General features: G+C 44.5%; 4 protein-coding genes across 4 annotated transcripts in view; 1 reads left to right on the top strand and 3 right to left on the bottom strand.

The window, feature by feature from the left end:
- The window catches only part of LOC142198393 (uncharacterized), a 600588-nt gene that overhangs the window by 260933 nt on the left and 314832 nt on the right, over positions 1–24823 (top strand). The window lies entirely within an intron of this gene.
- LOC142198391 (uncharacterized) overlaps positions 1–24823 on the bottom strand; it is a 617468-nt gene that overhangs the window by 392962 nt on the left and 199683 nt on the right. The window lies entirely within an intron of this gene.
- On the bottom strand, positions 1864–14567 carry LOC142198413 (uncharacterized). Its single transcript, XM_075269445.1, has 5 exons — positions 14345–14567; positions 14135–14261; positions 9197–9291; positions 8956–9064; positions 1864–3408 (listed from the first exon to the last, which is right to left on the bottom strand). The coding sequence occupies exons 1-5, from the start codon at positions 14366–14368 to the stop codon at positions 2021–2023; spliced, it is 1743 nt and encodes a 580-aa protein (XP_075125546.1). The 5' UTR covers positions 14369–14567; the 3' UTR covers positions 1864–2020.
- The window catches only part of LOC142196977 (uncharacterized), a 44215-nt gene continuing 40781 nt past the window's right edge, over positions 21390–24823 (bottom strand). Inside the window, exons 7-9 of the mRNA XM_075266947.1 lie at positions 22447–24284; positions 21976–21996; positions 21390–21506 (exon numbers count right to left, since the gene is read on the bottom strand). Of these exons, the coding sequence (XP_075123048.1) occupies positions 21390–21506; positions 21976–21996; positions 22447–24284 (1976 nt within the window). The remainder of the gene's footprint in view (positions 21507–21975; positions 21997–22446; positions 24285–24823) is intronic.

Raw genomic sequence — 24823 nt, 5'->3', positions numbered from 1 at the left:
AACCTCGCTGCCATAGAGAAGGATCGGGAAGATGACTGCGTCAAATATCTTCATCCAGACCCTCACCGGTGGTTTGAGGTGGTACAGTTGTCTTCTGATGGCGTAGAAGGTTCTGCAGGCTTTTGCTTTCAGGGTTTCTATTGCTGCTTTGAAGCTTCCTGATTGGCTGAGCTCCAGCCCCAGGTAGGTGTAGCTGTTGGTTTTCTCCAGTGTGGAGCCGTTCAGTGTGAATTGTGGGGTGGTGGAGGCTTTATTGTGGCCCTTCTTCTGGAATACCATGACTTTGGTCTTCTTCTGGTTGATGGGTAGGGCCCATGTGGTGCTGAATGTTTCCAGCACTGACAGGCTTTCTTGGAGGTCTTTCTCGGTGGGGGCCAGGAGTAGGAGGTCGTCGGCGTATAGCAGGAACTTCACCTCTCGGTTGTTCAGGGCGAGGCCTGGGGTTGGTGAGGCCTCCAGGGCTGTAGCCAGTTCATTGATATAGATGTTGAAGAGCGTTGGGCTCAGGCTACAGCCTTGTCTGACCCCTCGGGCCTGTTGGAAGTATGCTGTCCTTTTCCCATTCACCTTCACACTGCACTGGTTTCCGGTGTAGGAGCTCTTGATGACGTCGTACGTTCTTCCTCCTATTCCACTCTCTAGGAGTTTTAGGAGTAGGCCTGGGTGCCATACTGAGTCGAACGCCTTCTTAAAGTCCACGAAGCAAGCGAATATCTTGTGAACTGCTGCCACATATATTCCTGAACCCAACTCAGAGAATAGTAATGGGCCTTTTATATGTTTTTAACCCACTGAGTGTCTCATAAATAGTGACAGTAAATATGCCCAATATATATAAATAGCCCCACTGTAATGTAATTTATATAATAGATCCAGGTTCAGATCTAGGGAACTCTGGACCATGGTCAAACATGAATAGATCGAGCGTCTCACAAGTGGCCCCCTTGTGATGTGACTAATATATATATATATATATATAAGGACTAGCAAGTGATGTGACAAATACATTGAGCTGAATAATGTTATTTGGTGGTATCTACAGACCTCTATCATCTATCATCTATGATGTGCCAATATGATAATAGACACCTTTATTCAAGGAGTCTTTTGAAATAAAAGGGAAAAAAACTTGATATTTTAATACCAGGATATCTACTTTTTGATTACGTAATCTTTTTAGGATTGAGATAATAATTGTTTTATTGAATTTCCTTTGATTTCTTTAGAATTCAGATGTGCACTTGCTGTATTCTGTACCATTATCCTCACAGTTCCTTTGCACTTGAAGAAGGGCGACCTATGCCCGAAACGCGTTTGCTGCTGAACTTTAATGAATTGGTTATCTTGCTATCTGGTGAGGCGCGGTCCTTCCTCCTGGTCCTTTTATATATATATATATATATATATATATATATATATATATATATATATATATATCCTCCACACCATTGGTGAACAGGTCCCAGCCGCTCAATCACCTATAGGGAGGAGCCCCCTAGAATTGGTTCCCAGGCACTTACAGTAGTTGTGAATTTCTCACAACTCCATCAGGTGAGAGTGCATCTAACCTTGTTACTACACCCTAAAGCTAACAATACTTCACCATATACAGCTCGGGGCGTTTTTTTTGTTATTTTTTTCATGTGTATTGTGCCACCTCGGACTTCAGGAAGTAAAAATTTCGGGGAGTTAAATTTTCATGTTTCATCCACCACTGTCTCTCCTCAGTGAGAGTACCCCGATAATGCAGACTCACACTTGTGAAACTAAAGGGTTAATAAAGGAAAAGTAATGGTAAGAGTCAGATTTCAGTTTATTCATCATTTCCAATAGGAACAACAGAGGAACAGCACAACGTACAGCTATAGCATTGCCTGAGCATCTCTTGGTATTATACACAAGTCTTTATTATAATGGACAGCTCAGAAGACAGAACGTAACGTCTGTGAATAGCCCAAGGTTCTTATTTGTCTCTGCTGAGCAAAATCTGACTTGTAAAACATTTTCAACACCTAGAATATCAAAATGTCTTCTCTTTAGTGTGAATTTTCTCATGTCTAATAAGATGTGATTTATGTGTAAAACATCTGCCACATACTGGACATGAATATGGCTTCTCTCCTGTGTGAGTTCTCTGATGTATAACTAGATGTGATTTATGTGTAAAACACTTCCCACATTCTGAACACGAGAACGGCTTTGTCCCTGAGTGAATTTTCTGATGAATCGTAAGACTGGTTTTAGTAATAAAAGATTTCCCGCATTCTGAACATACATACGGCTTCTCTCCTGTGTGGTATCTCTCATGTATAACAAGGACGGATTTTTTATTAAAACCTTTCCCACACACTGAACATGAATAGGGCTTCTCATCTGTGTGAGTTCTCTGATGTATAGCAAGATGTGATTTGTCTGCAAAACATTTCCCACATTTTGGACATGAATATGGCTTCTCTCCTGTGTGAGTTCTCTGATGTATAAGAAGGCCTGAGTTATCTGTAAAGCACTGTCCACATTGTGAACATGAATAGGATTTCTCTCCTGTGTGACTTCTCTGATGCACGACAAGCTTTGATCTATCTGAAAAGACTTTGCCACATTCCGAACACGAAAACGTCTTCTCTCCTTTCAGTATGTGACTTTTATCATGTTTAACAAGATGCCATTTTTCTATGAAAGATTTGCCACATATCGAACAAGAATACGGCTTCAATCCAGTGTGAATTTTCTGATGATCCTTGAGTTTGGTTTTAGTAACAAAACTTTTCCCACATTCTGCACATGGATATGGCTTCTCTCCTGTGTGGTATCGCTCGTGTTTAATAAGATCTGATTTATTGGTAAAACATTTGCCACATTCTAAACATGCAAACGGCTTCTCTCCTGTGTGAATTCTCTCATGTATAACCAGACCTGCTTTACATGTAAAACATTTCCCACAGAATGAACATGTAAATGGCGTGTCTCCTGTGTGAATTTTCTCATGGGTTAGAAGACGTGATTTACCGCTAAAACCTCTCCCGCATATTGCGCATGTAAATGGTTTCTCTCCTTTGTGGATTTTCTCATGGGTAACGAGACTTGATTTGTCTGCAAAACTCATGCCGCACACGGAGCAGGGATACGGCATCTCTCCTGTGTGGCTTCTTCTGTGTGTAACAAGGCCTGCATTGTTTATAAACTCTTTTCCACATTGGTTACATTGAAACATGGCACTGGTGGTCACAATATGGTGGTCAGAAGGTTCCTCATGATTGGGGGGATTATATGACGGATCTGTACTGTGACGTCCTGGATGTACATTAGGGGTAATGAGGTTTTCTCCTGAGGAGCGCTCCATCATATCTTCATCTTCTCCTTTATCACTTACTGATAACATGACGTTTCTAGAGATCGCACTGGGATTTTCTGTCGGGATTAAAAATCGATTTCATAAGTTCTTCGTCAAACCCCCAAATACACAGATTTATAACATTTCTACTAGGCTGGACACACGAGGTCGTTGTAATTTTTAAAAAGTTTTACGCAAGTGAGGAAGAAATGCTGCAGAGTAAGAATGCAATGAAGGGTTAATAGTATATTCTAGTGAAAGAAGAGAAATGTAAATCCCATCAGTATTTAAGATAAGATAATCCTTTGGGGTGATCTTTGTCTTTTGTCTTCCATCAATTCCTCTCGGTACACTTATAGACAAGTGACAAGTGAAGGATCTCAGCAGGGAGGTTGTGGATGTCGGCTCGCTCCAATCTGTCTGTTTCTTCAGGTTATCCCAGACAGACTGGACGATGCCGAGATCAGGGCTAGATCTGTGGGGGTCAGATCATCCCATTAGGGACACCGAATTTTGATGGGATTTGTATTTTTCTTTTCTTCATTCACTTTGCATTTTGTTGTCAAAATAATCTATTAACCCTTCTGTTCCAGAAAACGTTCATACGAGGAGAGGATAGGCGGATATTGGCCCTGAGAGTGACGCGGGAAGCCAAAATGCGCCTGCCATGACTGTTGCTGCTTCCGACAGTCGCGGCTTCCCCCTCCAGAGTAGGCTCAAATGAATAGCAGGACTGAATCAGCCGCAAGGCGGACGCCGGGACGAAATCAGCCGAGGAGTCCGCCTCAAGAAAGGACAGCTCGTATCTTTTTGCATGTTGCCGCTCACGGAAAAAAGTAGCCTGGTGGTCTTCATAGACTTCCATTGTGAGGTGGTGGATTATGAAGTGGATTCAGTGCCATTATCCGCCCCCTCATGCCCTGTGTGAACGAGCCCTTACTGCGCAGCACTTCTTCTGCACTTGCAACCACTCCAGTTCTGTGCAACTTTTAATAGGCCCATCCATTAATCCCGAGGCAGCTAGAACATTGTCTCTGGTTCTCACCATTGTAGCGCAGTCAGCTTGTAGTTTTGATATCTGATATGATAATTAGGCCAAGGGTAGTGTCAGGCTGGAGCAAGTAAGGGGGCATAAAATACCATCAGAGCTCTGAACTACGCTCCTTTGTCTGCTCCGGCCCAAGACCACCCAACTCGCATATCTAAAAGTAGGCTCCGAAACCAACTGCACTGGAGTAAGAATTCCAGCTGCCCCATAATCAGTGGAGAAGCGACTATGAGAGGATGGAAGCTGGAGATGGTGAATGGTCCAATCTAATGCTTCATTCTGAGGAGGGACAAGCGGTGGCCACAAGGGTCGGTCCTTGGTCCTATTCTTTCCTATACATCTGCCCGTTATCAGTAACAGGGCTGATATTCCTTGAAGTGTCTGTAACTTGACAAATAATGGAAAACGCAGCTCAATGTCTCCAGCTGTAGACATACAATATTTGGGAAGAACAGCTTTATTATGGTATGGACAGCTCTGGGTTAGGGCTTCAGAAGAATAATTTAGGCTATGATGACATCCTAATAAGTCATCACTGCGCCAGGCAGCAGACAAAGCTGGTGGGATACTTGGCTGTAAAGCTAGAGATATAACCAGCAGAAAGGAGTTGATGGGGCAGATCTGGAAATTGGTGGAGTCGAAAGTGTGAAGTCCACTGCTTCTCCTATAAGGAGAGAATTCTACCTGAGTATTCCGGCTGCCTCCTATACCTGACTGGGATCTCTCCGTGTCCCACACACCAACTCCAGCAGTCTATGGCCAAGTAAAAGAGCTGCCAACTGACTGTCCAAGATGTCTGCCGTGCCCATTGCTGGTGTGGTTCACTCCTGCTCCATCAGGAGCCCTGTAGTCCAATCCCATAGAGGGGCTAAATATGACTATCCCACCTCCCCCTCCCATTCAGGGTGCACTACACCAGACCAGGTTCCCAATCCTATTCCTAAATACCAGTGCGTATCTAAAGCCAGACTTGCTGCTCCCCAGGATGTGGAATCTCAACCTGCCCCCGGTTCTAACCATACTGCAGAGTTCCACTTTCCTGCTACACCTAGGCTCTTGTAATATACCCCATCCTTAGAAAATAAGTGAAAGGATGAAGCCCTCACCTAAGATAGCTGGAAGCGATATGCGAGTATCTTGAGGACTGATTTGGGCCCCATTACCAAGGTCTGCCATGTTTGTTGCAGTGGGCCATCTGTGGTTCACTGCAACAGGGATCTTAGGATTCTCTCCTAATGAAGCTAGCCTCATGAAAGAGACTGGGGGAAACGCAAAGAGAGGTGTGAGACGGGGTCAGGGCCGATATCTCTGCAGTGAGGGCATGCCATCTGACATTGTATCAATCAGCAATCCTAAGTGGAGGGAGCACCAGACTAAGAATACATCGGTGCTGTCTTAGGTTATCGTGCAGACTAGATATTTATCGTTTCCCTGACGCGGTTAGGCTGATCTTATACGACCATATTGATTTTACGGTCTGCAAGTTGCTGATCAGCCATCGCAGACGCCCTGTCCTGCCATACTCGCCTATAGAGTTCTATGGGTGAGTCCATGCAGTGCCGTGAATTCACGGCCTTTACGGACCTGCTCTATTCAGCGCGGAGGCCCCGCCCACCACAGATAACATATCTGGTAGTGTAAGAGGCCGCACTGAATATAATGTGTCCGCCAATGGTCTGCAAGTGAAAACCCTCAATGGCGGACTTACATTACGGTGGTGTAAGATCAGCCTTATGTTACAATTAGTAGGAGGCGAATACGTGACCTCAGCCTCCAGGGCATATACGGACTCCTTATTTGATAGTGGGTAGTGCAGTGGAGCATTGTGTGGCGGGGTTAATGCATCTAATAACTAGAGATGAGTGAGTAGTATAAGATCGAGTAGGTATTCGATAGAATATTACGGTATTCAAAATACTTGTACTTGTTTGACTGCTACTCGCAGTAAAGATTTGATTCAGAACCAGCATTGATTGGCTGAATGCTGTACAGTATATAACATTCAGCAAATCAGCGCTGGTTCTGCAGCAGGCTCGTCCTTGCTAGTTAGGAGAGCTGGCAGCTTGCTGTTATGCAGGAGCTGACTTTTTCTCATAGGAATGCATTGACCAGTGTTGATTGGCCAGTATACAGCATTCGGCCAATCAACACTGGTTCTGCCGGAGGATCATCTGTGAGGAGGCGGAGTCTAAGATTGGACCACAGCAGTCTCCATTGTTGATTGGCCGAATACTGTACACTGTATGGCATTTGGCCAATCAACGCTGGTCAATGCATTCCTATGAGAAATAGTCCGCTCCCGCATAACCGCAAGCTCCCAGCTCTCCTAACTAGCAAAGACGAGCCTGCTGCAGAATCAACGTTGATTGGCTGAATGCTATACACTGTATACTACCTACACTGTATACTACCTACACTGTATAGCATTCGGCCAATCAATGCTGGTTCTGCAGGACAAGTAAGTTGACATTAGTGCTTGCCTCCCATCTGGAAGGAGTTCGCAGGAAGTATATCAGCGCAACTGCAAGCGCTGGACAGTTAAAGTACAAGGACCCGTTATAGTCTATGGGGTTCATGCACTGCGCTCCTCCTAAACTCTCTCCTCCTGCTACTCGTGGAATTGGTGACTCTCCTTTAGTAGAATAGTGGTTACCCCTGAAACGAGCATTTCCCCATAGACTGCAATGGGATTCGATATTCGATCGAGTAGTCGTATATTGAGGCTCTGAAACGAATCTCGAATCTTTCACGACTTGCTCATCTCTACTAATAACCCAATGATCAGCATTGCTCTGCTGTGTATCCACTACTGTGACTTAGCTTCTGCCAAACACTGCGTTTTCTATCCTAGTATGGTGGCCCCCAATTGGATACCGAATATCTTTCATACTATAGGGTAGATTTGGGCTGCAGAGACAATCTTATATAGGTTACTCTTTATTAGGGCAGTGTAACCCTTCATGTGCTGTAACACTCCTCAGTAGTAGGGGAGGATCCCTAGAGAGTGCCCAGCACTTTGTCTTATTAGCACTTGTTTTTCTCACTGCCTAGATGTGGTCTTACATATACTATTTTTTTATATACTATTTTTTCACCTTACTCATCTTTGCCATTGTATTATTCCTCAGCATGTATTCACCTCGCGGCTGCACTGCTCTCTACCATTGCTTTAGGGTTGCCATGCTGACTTGTGAAGCTGATTCTGCGGCTAGTCAGAGCTCGGAGACGCCGAGTCAATCATCAGCTGTGGAGGGATATGATGTAAAGTCTGTACAGGACTCCCTTATAGTTACTAATAAGGTTCTGTGCTCGCAGCATATCTCTAGCTTCTTTATTAGACATCTGCTTGGTTATGGATTCGGCTTCGGCAGTGAACTCTTGGACTTGACCTTGGCTTGGACATCTTTATTCCTTTGGATCTGATTCGGATAATACGCTGCTCTCCTGGTTTGATCCGTCTTGTGAGATTCTTCTGTAGATTGCTGGTCTAATTCTAGTCTGCAGTTGCACCTCTCTGTAACACTAACTACTTGCTGATATCTTGGGTCCAGATCCAGCCTTGCAGTGGGCTCTGATGAAGATGCCTGTGTAGCCTTAAGTCTCTATCTGCCAAGGGTGGGTGTGATTGACAGCCATGAATGGGGGGCTATTTATATTCTTACTATGGGGAGTATTGTGCGCTCTTCTTCTTGTCTTACTATTCCTCTTTACCAAAGACCATTGGGACCTCTCGGAGTGACCTGGCCTCTTTCCTTTCTTGTACCTTTTGGGGCGTCGGTGAAGGTTGGATGAATACGGGTCATAGTATTTCTAAATCTATCTTTGCTTCTCTATCTTATGACGAGGTCTCAGTGCCAGATATTACCAGTCGTCCCCGCTCTGCTAACTGATCTCTCGGGCCTCTGGCCAACATATAGTAAGTGTTCGGGATCGGTCTCCCCCAATTCCTACTCATGACTTTCTATTTACTAGGTCCCACATCGTATTCAGTATCTTGTAAACCTCCAGTGGTCTCCTTTGCTGCCCGGTTGTCCTCGACAATGTCCTGTCCCCGTTTCAGCCATCATTACTTGGATTCAGGCAGCTGTTACCCGTGGATGTTTTACAAACCAAGCACAGCCTTCCTGCCTCGCATCTTATGTCTTCTCCACTTACCTACCTTATTGTGAATAGATCTGTGCGGCTGGTCCACCGAGAGGATGACTTACTTCAGTTATCTATAAGATCCTTAGTACCTGAGACTTTGAAACCCAAGTCTAGCATCTATATATAGCTGCACATTACCTATCTGACCTGGAGTAGAGCAGCCTTCTATGTGTCCTTCACAAGGAGAACCAAGCGAAGATCTCAATGTTTTCGTACCGTATCTCAGCTCTCTGTCACCTATCTAATCCTACTCGTGATGACACATCTTACATGATCCATGCCATATCAGGGAATGATATTCTGTGTGTTATACTGGGAGCAGGGACCACTGTGCCCCCCTCCCCCTCCGAGAGTTACTGGACTGGAGCTCTAAGGGGGAACCGACCTGAAGAAACCTGTGACTTCTCCTTCTCCATTCATGACCCCGTACCTGTGGTAACACCTCCTGGAATCTCCTCCTCCACTTCCCTCTTACACAGGTGATGGCCCCTCATCCTCTCTTCTTCAGCCTCCGCTTTAATATCAGTCACATCTTCTCCCTGATTAGTCAGAGGTCACAATTCAGTCCAATCCATCAGAAATACAGGAGGAAAATCTAACAGATCAACATAAGGAGCGGCGAGCTCCACCCCCTATATAGATGTGCCCCAGGACTCAGCAGCGCCATCTACCTGCTGACTGTCTGGGACATTCTCCTCCGGGCAGTCCTGGGAATACAGAGGACTCAGGGGACATCTCTCGGGGGGATTTCTCCTACTGGATCCATCTGTGGAGACACAAACACACAGTGACGGAATCCATGAGCTGCTGGAGATCTGTCCACCCCACATTGACCCCCAGAACTGGAGCTGCTGATCATCCAAAAATTCGGCCTTTGCTCCGTCCTTGGGGAAATTCATTCCCATCAGGGGAAAGAGACTCTGACATAAGATGAAGATCTCAACAATCATCGGGGGCACAAATAAGGGGGATCCCCGACCTCCACAGCAGCCTCACCCCTAAGATCCTGACATATAAAGGTATAGAAGTCCGGCAGTTCCAGGGGAATTATTTCTGAGTTTCCAGTTTCTGCCCAGAATAGAGGAGGTGACTATATAGTCAGGTCATGTTATACACACGGACCGACCTCGCACATGTGAATGGAGCCGTGTACATTACATGACCTGACAGTACATACAGACTGAGCGCCAGACAGTTGTCTTGATTCAGGGGAGAATCGACCAGAAAGCCGCCATTTCTTCTTACTGGAATTGGAAGCTTTCAAATTCCAGGCCATGAGCACAAGCGAGAAGGAGGAGGAGGAAGAAGAGGAGGAGGAGGAAGAGGAGGAAGACGAGGAGGAACAGGAAGGAGGAAGAGGAGGAGGAGGCCAGAGCCTAAAGACTACCAAGCTCTCCTGTGACTATTGGGGGCTATCAGGACAAATAGTCCTCTCTCATCTTCTGTAGACCCCAGAAAAAGGCAAAGGGTTGAAAGTAAACCCAAGTCTTGTCTCCAATCCTGACCTATCGGTAGATTGTGGTTACGAGGATTTACAGAGAAGAATCCTAGTGTGAACAGATCTCTAGATGGCCTGCCCTACTTGTTGACTAAGGGCTGGACACTACTTTATCTTCTGAGGGACCTCGTCTATCCAGGACCTACAATGTATAGGACAGAGAAGAACCTAAAGTGTGAAGCTCCTACAAAACATGTCACTGAACACACCGGTGTATGGACTGCAAAGGAAGGGGTTAAGACTTCAGACTTCAGGGCAAGACGGCAAATATAGTCTACTAGCTTTTACCCGTGACTTCGTCTGTGGTGATTTGAGAATTGGGCGGACACAGACGTGTGAAACTGTAAAAGTGCTTTAAAAAGTTTGGTGGGCTAGCAAATGTGATGTGTTATATTGTGTATGTTGTAATACAGACAATGTGATGTGTTATATTGTGTATGTAGTGATACAGACAATGTGATGTGTTGTATTGTGTATGTTGTAATACAGACAATGTGATGTGTTATATTGTGTATGTAGTGATACAGACAATGTGATGTGTTGTATTGTGTATGTAGTGATACAGACAATGTGATGTGTTGTATTGTGTATGTAGTAATACAGACAATGTGATGTGTTATATTGTGTATGTAGTAATACAGACAATGTGATGTGTTATATTGTGTATGTAGTAATACAGACAATGTGATGTGTTATATTGTGTATGTAGTGATCCAGAGAATGTGATGTGTTGTATTGTGTATGTAGTAATACAGCGAATGTGATGTGTTATATTGTGTATGTAGTAATACAGACAATGTGATGTGTTATATTGTGTATGTAGTGATCCAGAGAATGTGATGTGTTGTATTGTGTATGTAGTAATACAGCGAATGTGATGTGTTATATTGTGTATGTAGTAATACAGACAATGTGATGTGTTATATTGTGTATGTAGTAATACAGACAATGTGATGTGTTATATTGTGTATGTAGTAATACAGACAATGTGATGTGTTATATTGTGTATGTAGTAATACAGACAATGTGATCTCTTATATTGTGTATGTAGTGATACAGACAATGTGATGTGTTATATTGTGTATGTAGTAATACAGACAATGTGCTGTGTTATATTGTGTATGTAGTGATACAGACAATGTGATGTGTTATATTGTGTATGTAGTAATACAGACAATGTGATGTGTTATATTGTGTATGTAGTAATACAGACAATGTGATGTGTTATATTGTGTATGTAGTAATACAGACAATGTGATGTGTTATATTGTGTATGTAGTAATACAGACAATGTGATCTCTTATATTGTGTATGTAGTGATACAGACAATGTGATGTGTTATATTGTGTATGTAGTAATACAGACAATGTGCTGTGTTATATTGTGTATGTAGTGATACAGACAATGTGCTGTGTTATATTGTGTATGTAGTGATACAGACAATGTGATGTTATATTGTGTATGTAGTGATACAGACAATGTGATGTGTTATATTGTGTATGTAGTGATACAGACAATGTGATGTGTTGTATTGTGTATGTAGTAATACAGACAATGTGATGTGTTGTATTGTGTATGTAGTGATACAGACAATGTGATGTGTTATATTGTGTATGTAGTGATACAGACAATGTGATGTGTTATATTGTGTATGTAGTAATACAGACAATGTGATGTGTTGTATTGTGTATGTAGTGATACAGACAATGTGATGTGTTATATTGTGTATGTAGTAATACAATGTGATGTGTTATATTGTGTATGTAGTAATACAGACAATGTGATCTCTTATATTGTGTATGTAGTGATACAGACAATGTGATGTGTTATATTGTGTATGTAGTAATACAGACAATTTGTTGCTATTTTCGGAGGCTTTGTATTGTGTTACTTTCAGCTGGTCTATGGTAGAGTAGACATGTACATACTGGACCTTTTTTATGCTCTCCGCAGAGTTGTACATGCAGTATTCTGTGTCTGATTTAAAAAAAAAATAAAAAGGGCTTTGCGGCGGAGAGCATAAAACACTCACCGCTGTTCATGGCCGGACCCGGTCTGACAGGTTTCCGGCTTGTGCATGCAGAAGATGGAAACCTAATCCGGAGTGCCGAACGGTAGTGTGAACCCAGCGTCAGCCGCACTTAGGGGCGAACTGTGTGACAACAGAACATGGAACCGCATGAACGGAGAGGAGACGGTGGTGTGAACTGAGTGTACGGGAGCCTTGACACGGAGTGAACGTGTGTGTATTTGTGTAAAATACAGGTGTAAAATTTAGACTCCTATTGACTTCAATGACATTTTACAGGCGTGTAAAAAATATCATTGAAGTGAATGGGAGTCTTATTTTGACACGTGTATTTTGGCAGAATACACGCGCGTTTACGCCTTGTGAAGGCTCCCTAAGGGTTTTTTTTGCCACCACAATATGGCGGGTCTAGATTAACGGTAGATATAGTATTCTGGGGAATGTGTATTGGTTAGATGAGCTTGTATTGAAATGATAATCCAAAGTGTGAACCAAAATGGTGGTTTGTTACGTGTAACGTGTGAGTGTGACGTGTGAGTGTGACGTGGAGGGAGTAGGGCAAATAGTTTATTAGTAGACGGGGCATTTTTGGGCGGAATGGTAACTAATATGTATATGCATCACAGTAGTTTGGAGTTTTATATGTGTTGTTGGAGGATTTTGTGATATTTTTTATTGTTTTCTCTTTTTTTTTTTTTTTTTTTTCTTCGTTCCACTGAGGGGTGTGAACCTGCAGTCATTAGATTGCAAGTGTACAGTAGACGGCAATCCAAGTGCATTGCCGTCTATGAGAGATTGTGTGCCTTACTATCTGCACTGTCCATAGCCCAGCTGTGATAGTAGGATTGTAAACACAGGCGGGGGAGCATTCAGTATGGAACAGGTCGGCTCCTGTGAGGTCAGCAGGCAGGACCCCGTCTGCAACCTTGAAGGTAAGGGGAAGGGGTGTTTGAGGGGGAGGGGGGTCAAGTGTTAATGCCTGCAATCCCAGTCCATTTTAATTGCAGGCAGGAGCAACAGGCCTCCGTGTGTAGTGGAAATCTATATGTAAATGTGAGTGAGTAGAGTGAGGGCGACTCCTGAGGTGACAGTAAGGAGTGTGCAGGCAGGTTGTGGCAGGAAATGCCAGGCAGTGTGTGGGAGTCTATAGCTGGGGCTAGGAGTCCTGCTTTTGTGAGTCTCCTGCTAGGAAGCCATGTTGTTTAGTGGCACCAAAAGTAGCCTGTGACTCAATCCTGAGGGAAAACTATGTTTGTGGAAAATTTCACGCAAATCCGTCCAGGCGTTTTAGCGTGATTGAGGAACAAACATCCAAACTCACAAACTTCCATAATTAGTAGGATACTTACCATGTGATGTCCGGGGGGGCCGGGGGTCTGTATATAATATATATATCTCCTCTTACCATGTGATGTCCGGGGGGGGGGGGGTCTGTATATAATATATATATCTCCTCTTACCATGTGATGTCCGGGGGGGGGGGGGGCGGGGGTCTGTATATAATATATATATCTCCTCTTACCATGTGATGTCCGGGGGGGCCGGGGGTCTGTATATAATATATATATCTCCTCTTACCATGTGATGTCCGGGGGGGCCGGGGGTCTGTATATAATATATATATCTCCTCTTACCATGTGATGTCCGGGGGGGCCGGGGGTCTGTATATAATATATATATCTCCTCTTACCATGTGATGTCCGGGGGGGCCGGGGGTCTGTATATAATATATATATCTCCTCTTACCATGTGATGTCCGGGGGGGCCGGGGGTCTGTATATAATATATATATCTCCTCTTACCATGTGATGTCCGGGGGGGCCGGGGGTCTGTATATAATATATATATCTCCTCTTACCATGTGATGTGCGGGGGGGCCGGGGGTCTGTATATAATATATATATCTCCTCTTACCATGTGATGTGCGGGGGGGCCGGGGGTCTGTATATAATATATATATCTCCTCTTACCATGTGATGTCCGGGGGGGCCGGGGGTCTGTATATAATATATATATCTCCTCTTACCATGTGATGTCCGGGGGGGTCGGGGGTCTGTATATAATATATATATCTCTTCTTACCATGTGATGTCCGGGGGGGCCGGGGGTCCTCCATCATCACCTCCTTGTACCGATCCTCGTGTCCTTCTAAATACTCCCACTCCTCCATGGAGAAATAGACAGCGACATCCTGACACCTTATAGGAACCTGACAACACAATGATACAGTCATCACCCCTCCCCCTCCAGTGCTGTTACTGGAGAATTTCCCAGCATTCCCAGCAGTGTCACCTCTCCAGTCAGCAGCTCCAGCATCTTGTTGGTGAGTTCTAGAATCTTCTGCTCATGTATCAGGGAGAGAGGGGGAGGGGCTGTGATGGGGCCCCGGCTCCTGCTCCCTCCTCCTCCTGGCTCTGTGATGGGGCCCCGGCTCCTGCTCCCTCCTCCTCCTGGCTCTGTGATGGGGCCCCGGCTCCTGCTCCCTCCTCCTCCTGGCTCTGTGATGGGGCCCCGGCTCCTGCTCCTCCTGGCTCTGTGATGGGGCCCCGGCTGCTGAGGGCCACACAGTCCCCCGATGTCTTCTTCACCAGTGAGTATTCCTGTGTATGGAGAGACAATAGATGATAGAAATGTAGTACAGATACCTCTCCGCTCAGCAGATAGATGATAGAAATGTAGTACAGATACCTCTCCGCTCAGCAGATAGATGATAGAAATGTAGTACAGATACCTCTCCGCTCGGCAGATAGATGATAGAAATGTAGTACAGATACCTCTCCGCTCGGCAGATAGATGATAGAAATGTAGTACAGATACCTCTCCGCTCGGCAGATAGATGATAGAAATGTAGTACAGATACCTCTCCGCTCAGCAGATAGATGATAGAAATGTAGTACAGATACCTCTCCGCTCAGCAGATACATGATAGAAATGTAGTACAGATACCTCTCCGCTCAGCAGATAGATGATAGAAATGTAGTACAGATACCTCTCCGCTCGGCAGATAGATGATAGAAATGTAATACAGATACCTCTCCGCTCGGCAGATAGATGATAGAAATGTAGTACAGATACCTCTCCGCTCGGCAGATAGATGATAGAAATGTAGTACAGATACCTCTCCGCTCGGCAGATAGATGATAGAAATGTAGTACAGATACCTCTCCGCTCAGCAGATAGATGATAGAAATGTAGTACAGATACCTCTCCGCTCAGCAGATAGATGATAGAAATGTAGTACAGATACCTCTCCGCTCAGCAGATAGATGATAGAAATGTAGTACAGATACCTCTCCGCTCAGCAGATACATGATAGAAATGTAGTACAGATACCTCTCCGCTCAGCAGGGAGATGATAGAAATGTAGTACAGATACCTCTCCGCTCAGCAGATAGATGATAGAAATGTAGTACAGATACCTCTCCGCTCAGCAGATACATGATAGAAATGTAGTACAGATACCTCTCCGCTCAGCAGGGAGATGATAGAAATGTAGTACAGTTACCTCTCCGCTCAGCAGATACATGATAGAAATGTAGTACAGATACCTCTCCGCTCAGCAGATAGATGATAGAAATGTAGTACAGTTACCTCTCCGCTCAGCAGATAGATGATAGAAATGTAGTACAGTTACCTCTCCGCTCAGCAGGGAGATGATAGAAATGTAGTACAGATACCTCTCCGCTCAGCAGATACATGATAGAAATGTAGTACAGTTACCTCTCCGCTCAGCAGATAGATGATAGAAATGTAGTACAGATACCTCTCCGCTCAGCAGATACATGATAGAAATGTAGTACAGATACCTCTCCGCTCAGCAGATACATGATAGAAATGTAGTAGATACCTCTCCGCTCAGCAGGGAGATGATAGAAATGTAGTACAGATACCTCTCCGCTCAGCAGATAGATGATAGAAATGTAGTACAGATACCTCTCCGCTCAGCAGATACATGATAGAAATGTAGTACAGATACCTCTCCGCTCAGCAGGGAGATGATAGAAATGTAGTACAGATACCTCTCCGCTCAGCAGATACATGATAGAAATGTAGTACAGATACCTCTCCGCTCAGCAGATAGATGATAGAAATGTAGTACAGATACCTCTCCGCTCAGCAGATACATGATAGAAATGTAGTACAGATACCTCTCCGCTCAGCAGGGAGATGATAGAAATGTAGTACAGTTACCTCTCCGCTCAGCAGATAGATGATAGAAATGTAGTACAGTTACCTCTCCGCTCAGCAGATAGATGATAGAAATGTAGTACAGTTACCTCTCCGCTCAGCAGATAGATGATAGAAATGTAGTACAGTTACCTCTCCGCTCAGCAGGGAGATGATAGAAATGTAGTACAGATACCTCTCCGCTCAGCAGATAGATGATAGAAATGTAGTACAGATACCTCTCCGCTCAGCAGATACATGATAGAAATGTAGTACAGATACCTCTCCGCTCAGCAGGGAGATGATAGAAATGTAGTACAGATACCTCTCCGCTCAGCAGATAGATGATAGAAATGTAGTACAGATACCTCTCCGCTCAGCAGATACATGATAGAAATGTAGTACAGTTACCTCTCCGCTCAGCAGATAGATGATAGAAATGTAGTACAGATACCTCTCCGCTCAGCAGATAGATGATAGAAATGTAGTACAGATACCTCTCCGCTCAGCAGGGAGATGATCTCCAAGGTGAAGTCTAATATTCTTCCGGTGATCTCAGTCCTGTCCTTGTCCATCCTTGGTGGGTCATTCAGGAGAAGGAGCGTCTGGAGGAGAAGAGGAGGAAACTGGATGAGCTGGAGGATCTAGTAGTGCAGGAGAGAGGAGGGGCCTGAAATCCTAACAGAGAGAACAAGACAACAGCACTGACCACCGAGCAGGACCAGCAAGAGCTGAAGGACCTGTGATGATGTCACCGCTATCATGTGACCAGTACATGGGGGTGGAGCTCAGGAGAGGAGAAGGATGAAGGACCTGTGATGATGTCACCGCTATCATGTGACCAGTACATGGGGGCGGAGCTCAGGAGAGGAGAAGGATGAAGGACCTGTGATGATGTCATGGGGATTGGATATTCTCTGCCGGACACTGAGGGATTATTATTAGAGATGAGCGAACACCATTCGATGGAATATCAGGCCGGTCGAGGTATTTGATTACAATCGAATACGACGAGGCAAACGCAGTAAAAATTCGTATCCCCTCCCACCTTCCCTGGTGCGTTTTTTGCAGCAATAACTCTGCAGGGGAGGTGGGACAGGAACTACGACAACGGAGGCATCAAAAAAAACATTGGAAAAAGCCATTGGCTTCCGAAAACACGTGACCTCGGATTTATAAGAACATCGGCCGCCATCTTCATTTCATTTTCCGGCTTTCAGACATAGGGACAGAGGTGCTGCTGAGGGCGAGAGAGGGATTAGCTTCAGATAGGCAGGGAGAGGAGTCGATATACACTCAATCCAGCTTTGCACAGTGTGTCCTCCCAAAATCCTCTGGCTACTTAATCCCCCCTGGTGTCCACTTACCTGCAGAGATGGCTGGTCTGGTGCCCGGTGTTCTCGGTCTTCTTCACCTCGCTTCCCCCGCCTCACTTAGGAGAGTGTGGGTGGGTGCAGGGCGGGGAGATGTGACGTCTCCCCTCCCAGTACCTGCCCACACTCTCCTAAGCCACAAGCCCCGCCTTCTTCCTAGCTCTTTAAACACTAACCTGGGAGGCGGAGGCAGAGAGGCGAAGAAGCCATTTCTGCCCCCGGACCAGCCATCTCTGCAGGTAAGTAGCTAATAGAGATGATAGCTAGTTTCCCATTAGAATGAATGGACGCAGTCGGCCCGCAGGGGGTTAAGGCTGTGTGCCGGCTGCTTCCATTCATTCCTATGGAACCGCAGCAGAGCCTTCACACTGAGTATACACTCCGCTCATTCTGAACGTAATTGTCAGGATACAGAGTCGCCACGGTCTCCTTGCTGCGCGGCGTCTCCCTGGGAGACGTGTTAGGAGTTCTATTGGGTGTGCTTAGGTCATTAAGGGTTAATCTTTTCCTTGCCCTCAGTCTCCATGCCGTTAGCCATCAGATGTGTTCTCTGCTGCTATTTAAACCCCACCCAGGCATGGATCCTTGCCAGCCATTCACTTTGTGTTTCCTGGTTCCTCTGCTCAGTCTGATTCCCTGTCTGTTTGTATTCCATATGTTCTTGGTTTATTTACCCGGCTTGTATTTTTGACTATCCCTTGTCTTTTGATTCGGTACCTTTATTATATCTCCTGGCTCGACCTCTTGCTCGTCTGACCTCGCCTTCTCTTCTGTGTCTTGCTGGGACTTGTGGTCCTCCCTGGTTCCATGCTGTTTAGTCTTTTGTTTTGCATTGCAGTTACACTGTGCTTTCTGTTTAGGTGTGACCCCGTGACTCCAGTCCCTAGGACTTTCAGGGCCTCCTCTCCCCTTATCCTAGCCGCCGGGATAGAAGGTTAGGAGCCGTGGTAGGCGCACTTCAATTAGGAAGTGCATGGGTCTGCCTCATCTCAGATATTACAGCATAGTTATAGCTGCAGGGCCTGCGACCCCTTTTGTCATTAGTTGCACAGTGTTGCTTTCCCAGCTGTGTCACTTTGCACTGCCTGACCCTGACTCCAATCCTTACAGTAATCTCATTCAGAATGAGCGGCGTTAAAACAGATCCCATTGATTTCTATAGATGCCGGCATATGTGCGCTCCCCATTTAAATCAATGGGAGGCTTTTTAACCAATTGCTTTCCATGTGATTTGCGCGATAATGCACATAATATACCGAGAAATATGTCTTACACCCATCCACGGGCTTTCTATGAGTGGTGACATAGCTGGTCTGGATCTACCAAATTTATTGGTAACACCATTATAGATGATTATGGTAACATGGCCGGCCCTTCGCTGAGTCCGATGATTGGCCTCAGCAGTCATGTGTGTGTGGGACTTCCACCACGTCAGGAGTGGACTAAGAGGATCAGACCGCGCTGGGAGGCACCGGAGCACCAGGGAAAGGCAAGTATGAATTGTTTTTATTTTTTTTTCCACTGCCCCCGGCCGATTTTAGAATTAAATGGGTTGTCCATTTTACCCTTTAAGGCAGGGGTCCTCAAACTTTTTAAACAGTGGGCCGAAGGCAGTGCAGGTCGCACAGACATCGGGAGTGGTGCCCTCCAATAGGTAAAGTGAAGTGCGCTCAATGGCCTGGCCCGAGCTCCCCAGGAGCTTCATTATAAATGCACGCCTACCGGCGTTGTCGGTGTAGCCAGACAGAAGTGCTTGGCGGGCCGCATGTAGCCCACGGGCCACAGTTTGAGGACCCCTGCTTTAAGGGGTTTTCTGGACTGAAAATTTTGATGACTTCTTCTAAAGATAGGTTACTAATATCAGACCTTTCTTGGGTCTGACACGAGATCAGCTGTTCTTAGGACTTGAGACAGAAACAAATGGAGCAGGAAGCAGATAGCGCTGTTCTCTATGTAGTGGTGGAGCTGAGTCACTGCAGCTTGGTTCCCATTCAGAGTGGCTGCTGTGATAGCTCCGCCCCCTGTGGAGTAGCCAAACCTGGCACTGCAGCCACTCTGAAGGGGAACCAAGCTGCAGTGACTCAGCTCCACCACTACACAGAGAACAGCGCTATCTACTTCCTGCTCTATACTCTATGTCATAGGTGCTTAGAACAGACGATCCATGGGGGTGCCAAGTGCCAGACTCCACAGATCTGCTATTAGTGACCTTTATTTACGATAGGTCATCAACAGTTTTAGCCAAGAAACCCCTTTAATGGACCAGATCATAAATTAACCCTTTCAGGACCAAGGTCATTGATGCCCCAACGCTCGGGCCACATCTCACACGTTGGTATACATCACTTTATACAGCAATCTCTCTTTCAGGACACATGACATGATACGAGTGGCTTTATTTACTATATAAGTTAAAAAATTTTTTTTTTTTTGCTAAAATATGAAAAAAATGTAAATTTTGCCTCTTTTACCTAAAACAGAACAGTTCTTATATCCAGTATTGTATAGAAACTTATTCATATCAGATTTTCGGACTCTTCTGTTCTCAGGGGCTGCAGCTTTATACCGTTTATAACACCATGGGGTTTTATATTCGGCGTTGGCTTATGTTCGGGCCCCGTCGTCCATGTGTAGATGGACCAGTAGTTTAGTATAGGACAGGGCTGTACTACCTGTGTTCTCTCTAGCCAGGCTCCCTGCTAACAGAGGAGACCTCAGAGAAGAAGGTCAAGGAGGGGCCGACAGGGCAGCGAGATCTGATCGCACAATGTGGAGGGGGAGGCTGAGGTCACTGTGATCACCATAAAGAGTCACATTCTGTAGATAGAAGTGACGATAAAGGACCTAAAAACTTCTCTTATCGAAGAGCGACTCCCAGACAGTAACCCCATCATGGAGAAGCCGCTCTTTTCACTCTGACTGGGTCGCTTGGTAATCCCAGCTGTCTGACTCTATTATCGTGACTACTATCGTGGGCTATCGGCTTGAGCGAAGTAAATAGCCAGATTAGTGACGTCTAGGGGTTAAACTTCTGATACTTATGTAAAGATCTTCTGTTATTTCAGCTCACATCTTTCTCGTACCTGTTTATGTGCTGCCTGCCCTGAACTCTACCTGGATTCCTGTGATGGTTGAACTCTGCCTGCCCTGACCAAGGTCTGCACATCTGCACATGTCTACTCTATCCCTTTATTTCTCAATGCCACACACTGGTGTCCGCAGGCTTAGGCCTACTTGACGGCAGAGTCACATCATCGAGCTTGTACTAAATACCTCCCCAGAATGAAGCTTACGTCAGAGAAGGAGCTAGAGAAGCAGCTGTGCCCAAGCCCTGACCGTATCACATCGCCACCCAACCACAACACTGGAAGGGAATGGCTGGGAATTACTAGAAGGTTTCTTCTTCAGGGGTCACCCTGGGACACCCCACTGCTTACTCTGGAACCTGGAGGCGAGGAAAGCTTATCCTTGGTGCGGTCCTATATAGCACAACCTGAAACTCCTGGAGATTAATGAGTTAACAGAGTTTGACCTCTAAGTGGAGAAGAGCATTGGCATCCTTGACTGTTCCCAAGAAGGGTCCAGCCCAATTTGATATGCCCGAGATACCTTCTTATATAAATGTCTTCAGCTCCGCCAGGTATACTTGGTACAGATGAAGTCCACAGACATGAGTATACACAAGTCCTTTATTATAGATTTAGCAACTCAAGAGTTAACATCACCCGTATACCATCACCTATTGTCTGAGCACCTTAGTAAATACCCCCCTAGGGGGTAAAAGTAGAGAGGATAGTTTATAACATATCAAGCTTACTATACCAAAAAGTCACGCAACAGGTTTCCGGGTGTCCTTGGTGTGGACTTCGACATTCTGGGAGTTCATGGTTCTTGGCCCTCACTGATAAGGGGATCTAGAACCATCAGAAGGTTTAGGGCCTGTCCACACGGGCACAGAGGGGGCGGATTATGGTGTGTAATCCACGTCATAATCCGCTCCCTCACAATGGTGGCCCATGTAGACCACCAGGCTGCTTTTTTCCGTGAGTGGGCTGCCCTTTCTTCAGGTGGATTCCACGGCTCATTGAGCCACGGCATCCACCTGGCGGCAGCAACCTCCAGAGTCAGCCCATTCATTTGAGCCTGCTCCGGAGGGGGGAAGCCGCGACTGTTGTGGCAGGCGGGTTTTGATCCGAGAGTGATGCGGCTCCCCGCGACACTCTCGGTGCCAAAATCCGTGCTTCCGCTTCCCGTGTGAACTTAGCCTTATAGTATCAGTTTACACATTGTCTCAAAGACTTGTGTCTATTAGTAGAAGAAGTGATGGAGGTCAGCCCAAGTGTCAGGGATTTTCTGCATATTGTTCCAGGCCAAGGAACTTACCATGGACTGCTGGACCTCCGCCTACACACAGGGAATGGAAGTCAAAAATTAATAACATAACACACCTTGCAAAATGGGAATAAAAATTATATTTGAGAGTAACCCATGTCTTCTTAAAGACAACTTTTTCTCTGCCTGTCTCCCAATCGTAAAGTTCACACGTGGCGTCCTTCCTTATCACGGTCACTCTGGATTCTCCTGCAGTGTGGGGGGATGTATGAGTCCAGTAAGAAGTAGTGAGGGACATGGGGACAATTCAACTTCACGGCCTTGGTAGTAAAAAAAGGAACTTCTCTTCTTTATGTCCAAAAGACTTTTCCTACATGGAGTGGAAGATTCCATGCAAAAATAAACTTATCCGTTGGATTTTGTCTGTTACAAAATACAAAAATAAGCATTTACAGCTTGCCTAACAAAATATGTTTTTCTAAGGACGTTTTTGACTTTTCCACATACGGCATAACATCATACTGTTATCATCCCTGGGTGAATTTTCTTATGTTTTGCAAAATTTGATTTATCTCTAAAACATTTCCCACACTCTGAACATGAATATGGCTTCTCTCCTGTGTGAGTTCTCTGATGATAATTAAGTTTGGATTTAGAAATAAAGCGCTTCCTACAATCTGAACATGAGTATGTCTTCGCTCTTGTGTGACTTCTCTCATGTGCAACAAAATTTGATTTACTGTTGAAGCATTTTCCACACACTGAACATGAATATGGCTTCTCTCCTGTGTGAATTCTCTGATGTACAACAAGATTCTCTTTTTTCATAAAACATTTCCCACATTCTGAACATGAATATGGCTTCTCTCCTGTGTGAATTCTCTGATGTACAATAAAATGTCCTTTTTTCTTATAACATTTCCCACATACAGAACATGAATATGGTCTCTCCTCTGAGTGAGTCCTTTCATGTTTTGATAAATTTGATTTATCCTTAAAACATTTCCCACATGCTGAACATGAATATGGCTTCTCTCCAGTGTGAGTTCTCTGATGTACAGCAAGATGATCACTTTTTATAAAACGTTTCCCACATTCAGAGCATGAATATGGTTTCTCTCCTGTGTGAATTCTTTCATGGACAGTGAGATTTTCTTTTTGCAGAAAACATTTGCCACATTCTGAACATGAATATGGCTTCTCTCCTTTGTGAATTTTCTCATGTGTAACAAGATTTGATTTATTGTTAAAACATTTCCCACATTCTGAACATGAATATGGCTTCTCTCCTGTGTGAATTCTCTCATGTTTAACAAGACCTGCTTTATCTAGAAAAGATTTCTGACATTCTGAACATGAATATGGTTTTTCTCCCGTATGATTTTTCTGATGATCAGTAAGTTTGGCTTTAGAAATAAAACATTTCTCGCATTCTGTACAAGAGTATGGCTTCTCCCCTGTGTGTATTCTCTCGTGTTTCACTAAATTTGACTTGTTGGTAAAATACTTCCCACATTCTGAACATGAAAACGGCCTCTCTCCTGTGTGAATTCTCTGATGCACAACAAGATTTTTTTTTTTCATGAATGATTTCCCACACTCTGAACATGAATATGGCTTCTCTCCTGTGTGGCTTCTCTGATGATGTTTGAGGCTGTCTTTAGTACTATAACATTTCTCACATTCTGAACAGGAAAATGGTTTATCTCCATTGTGAATTTTCTCATGTTTCATGAGAATTTTTCTATCTTTATAACATTTCCCACATTTTAAACATGTAAATGGCTTATCTCCAGAGTGAATTCTCTCATGTACAACAAGAGTTGCTTTATCTTTATAACGTTTCCCACATTCTGAACATGAATATGGCTTCTCTCCTGTGTGACTTATCGCATGCTTTGCAAAATTTGATTTATCCTTAAAACATTTCCCACATTCTGAACATGAATATGGCTTCTCTCCTGTGTGGATTCTCTCATGCACAAAAAGATTTTCTTTTTTCAGAAAAATTTTCCCACATTCAGAACATGAATATGGTTTCTCTCCAGTGTGTATTCTCTGATGCTGCTTGAGACTGTCATTAGTAACATACCTTTTTCCACATTTCTCACATGAATATGGCTTCTCTCCTGTGTGAACTCTTTTGTGTGCGTAAAGACTTGAGCCTCGTGTAAACCATTTCCCACATTCCTCACAATGATACTGTTTTCCACCTTTCTGGTCGATACTTGTCACAATCTGTGGTTGGTCAGAAGGTTCCTCAAGATTCAGGGGATGTACAATAATGAGGTTTTCTCCTGAGAAGCGCATATCTTCATCTGATAACATGACGTTTCCCTCAGAGATCTTAATGGGATTTGCTGTAGGATTTAAAATGGATTTAGTGATTTTTCCTCTTTTTAGGTGACACAATACAGAGATTTATAACTTTCCTATTAGGCCCTAAATACACTTACAGGTTTCTATACAGAGTAACTAACAACATGCGGAAAAATGCTGACATGACTGGTAGCAATAAACTGTCTCGCACACCTTGTGCCACATACATGACGTGTTTTAGATACTTTTACAAGCTTTACTGTGGGAAAGGAGCCTCTGACGGCAGAAAATATGATAAGTCCGAAGAATTTAAGACTTTATAGTCTAACCTTGCACTAACTTATAAAAAGTATTAGTAAATCTGCCCCAATACATTTATGGTTCCCAATCCTACAACCTACCATTATATAATGTCTATAGGATGAGAGTAACAAATAGTAATAGTAATAGACAGATGTAGGCCGAGCCTCCGCCATTGGCTGTCCGTCTGCTTCCACATGCAGGTTTTTACTTCTCGGACGGCCACTTTTAACAATGTGCTGGAAACACTGTGAGCAACTTACTAATAAGCCGTCAGGCA

Source organism: Leptodactylus fuscus, chromosome 3 (genome assembly GCF_031893055.1).
Source record: "Leptodactylus fuscus isolate aLepFus1 chromosome 3, aLepFus1.hap2, whole genome shotgun sequence".
Lineage (NCBI taxonomy): Eukaryota > Metazoa > Chordata > Amphibia > Anura > Leptodactylidae > Leptodactylus > Leptodactylus fuscus.
The sequence above is the reverse complement of the archived record's forward strand: the minus strand, read 5'-3'. Positions and strand labels throughout refer to the sequence as shown.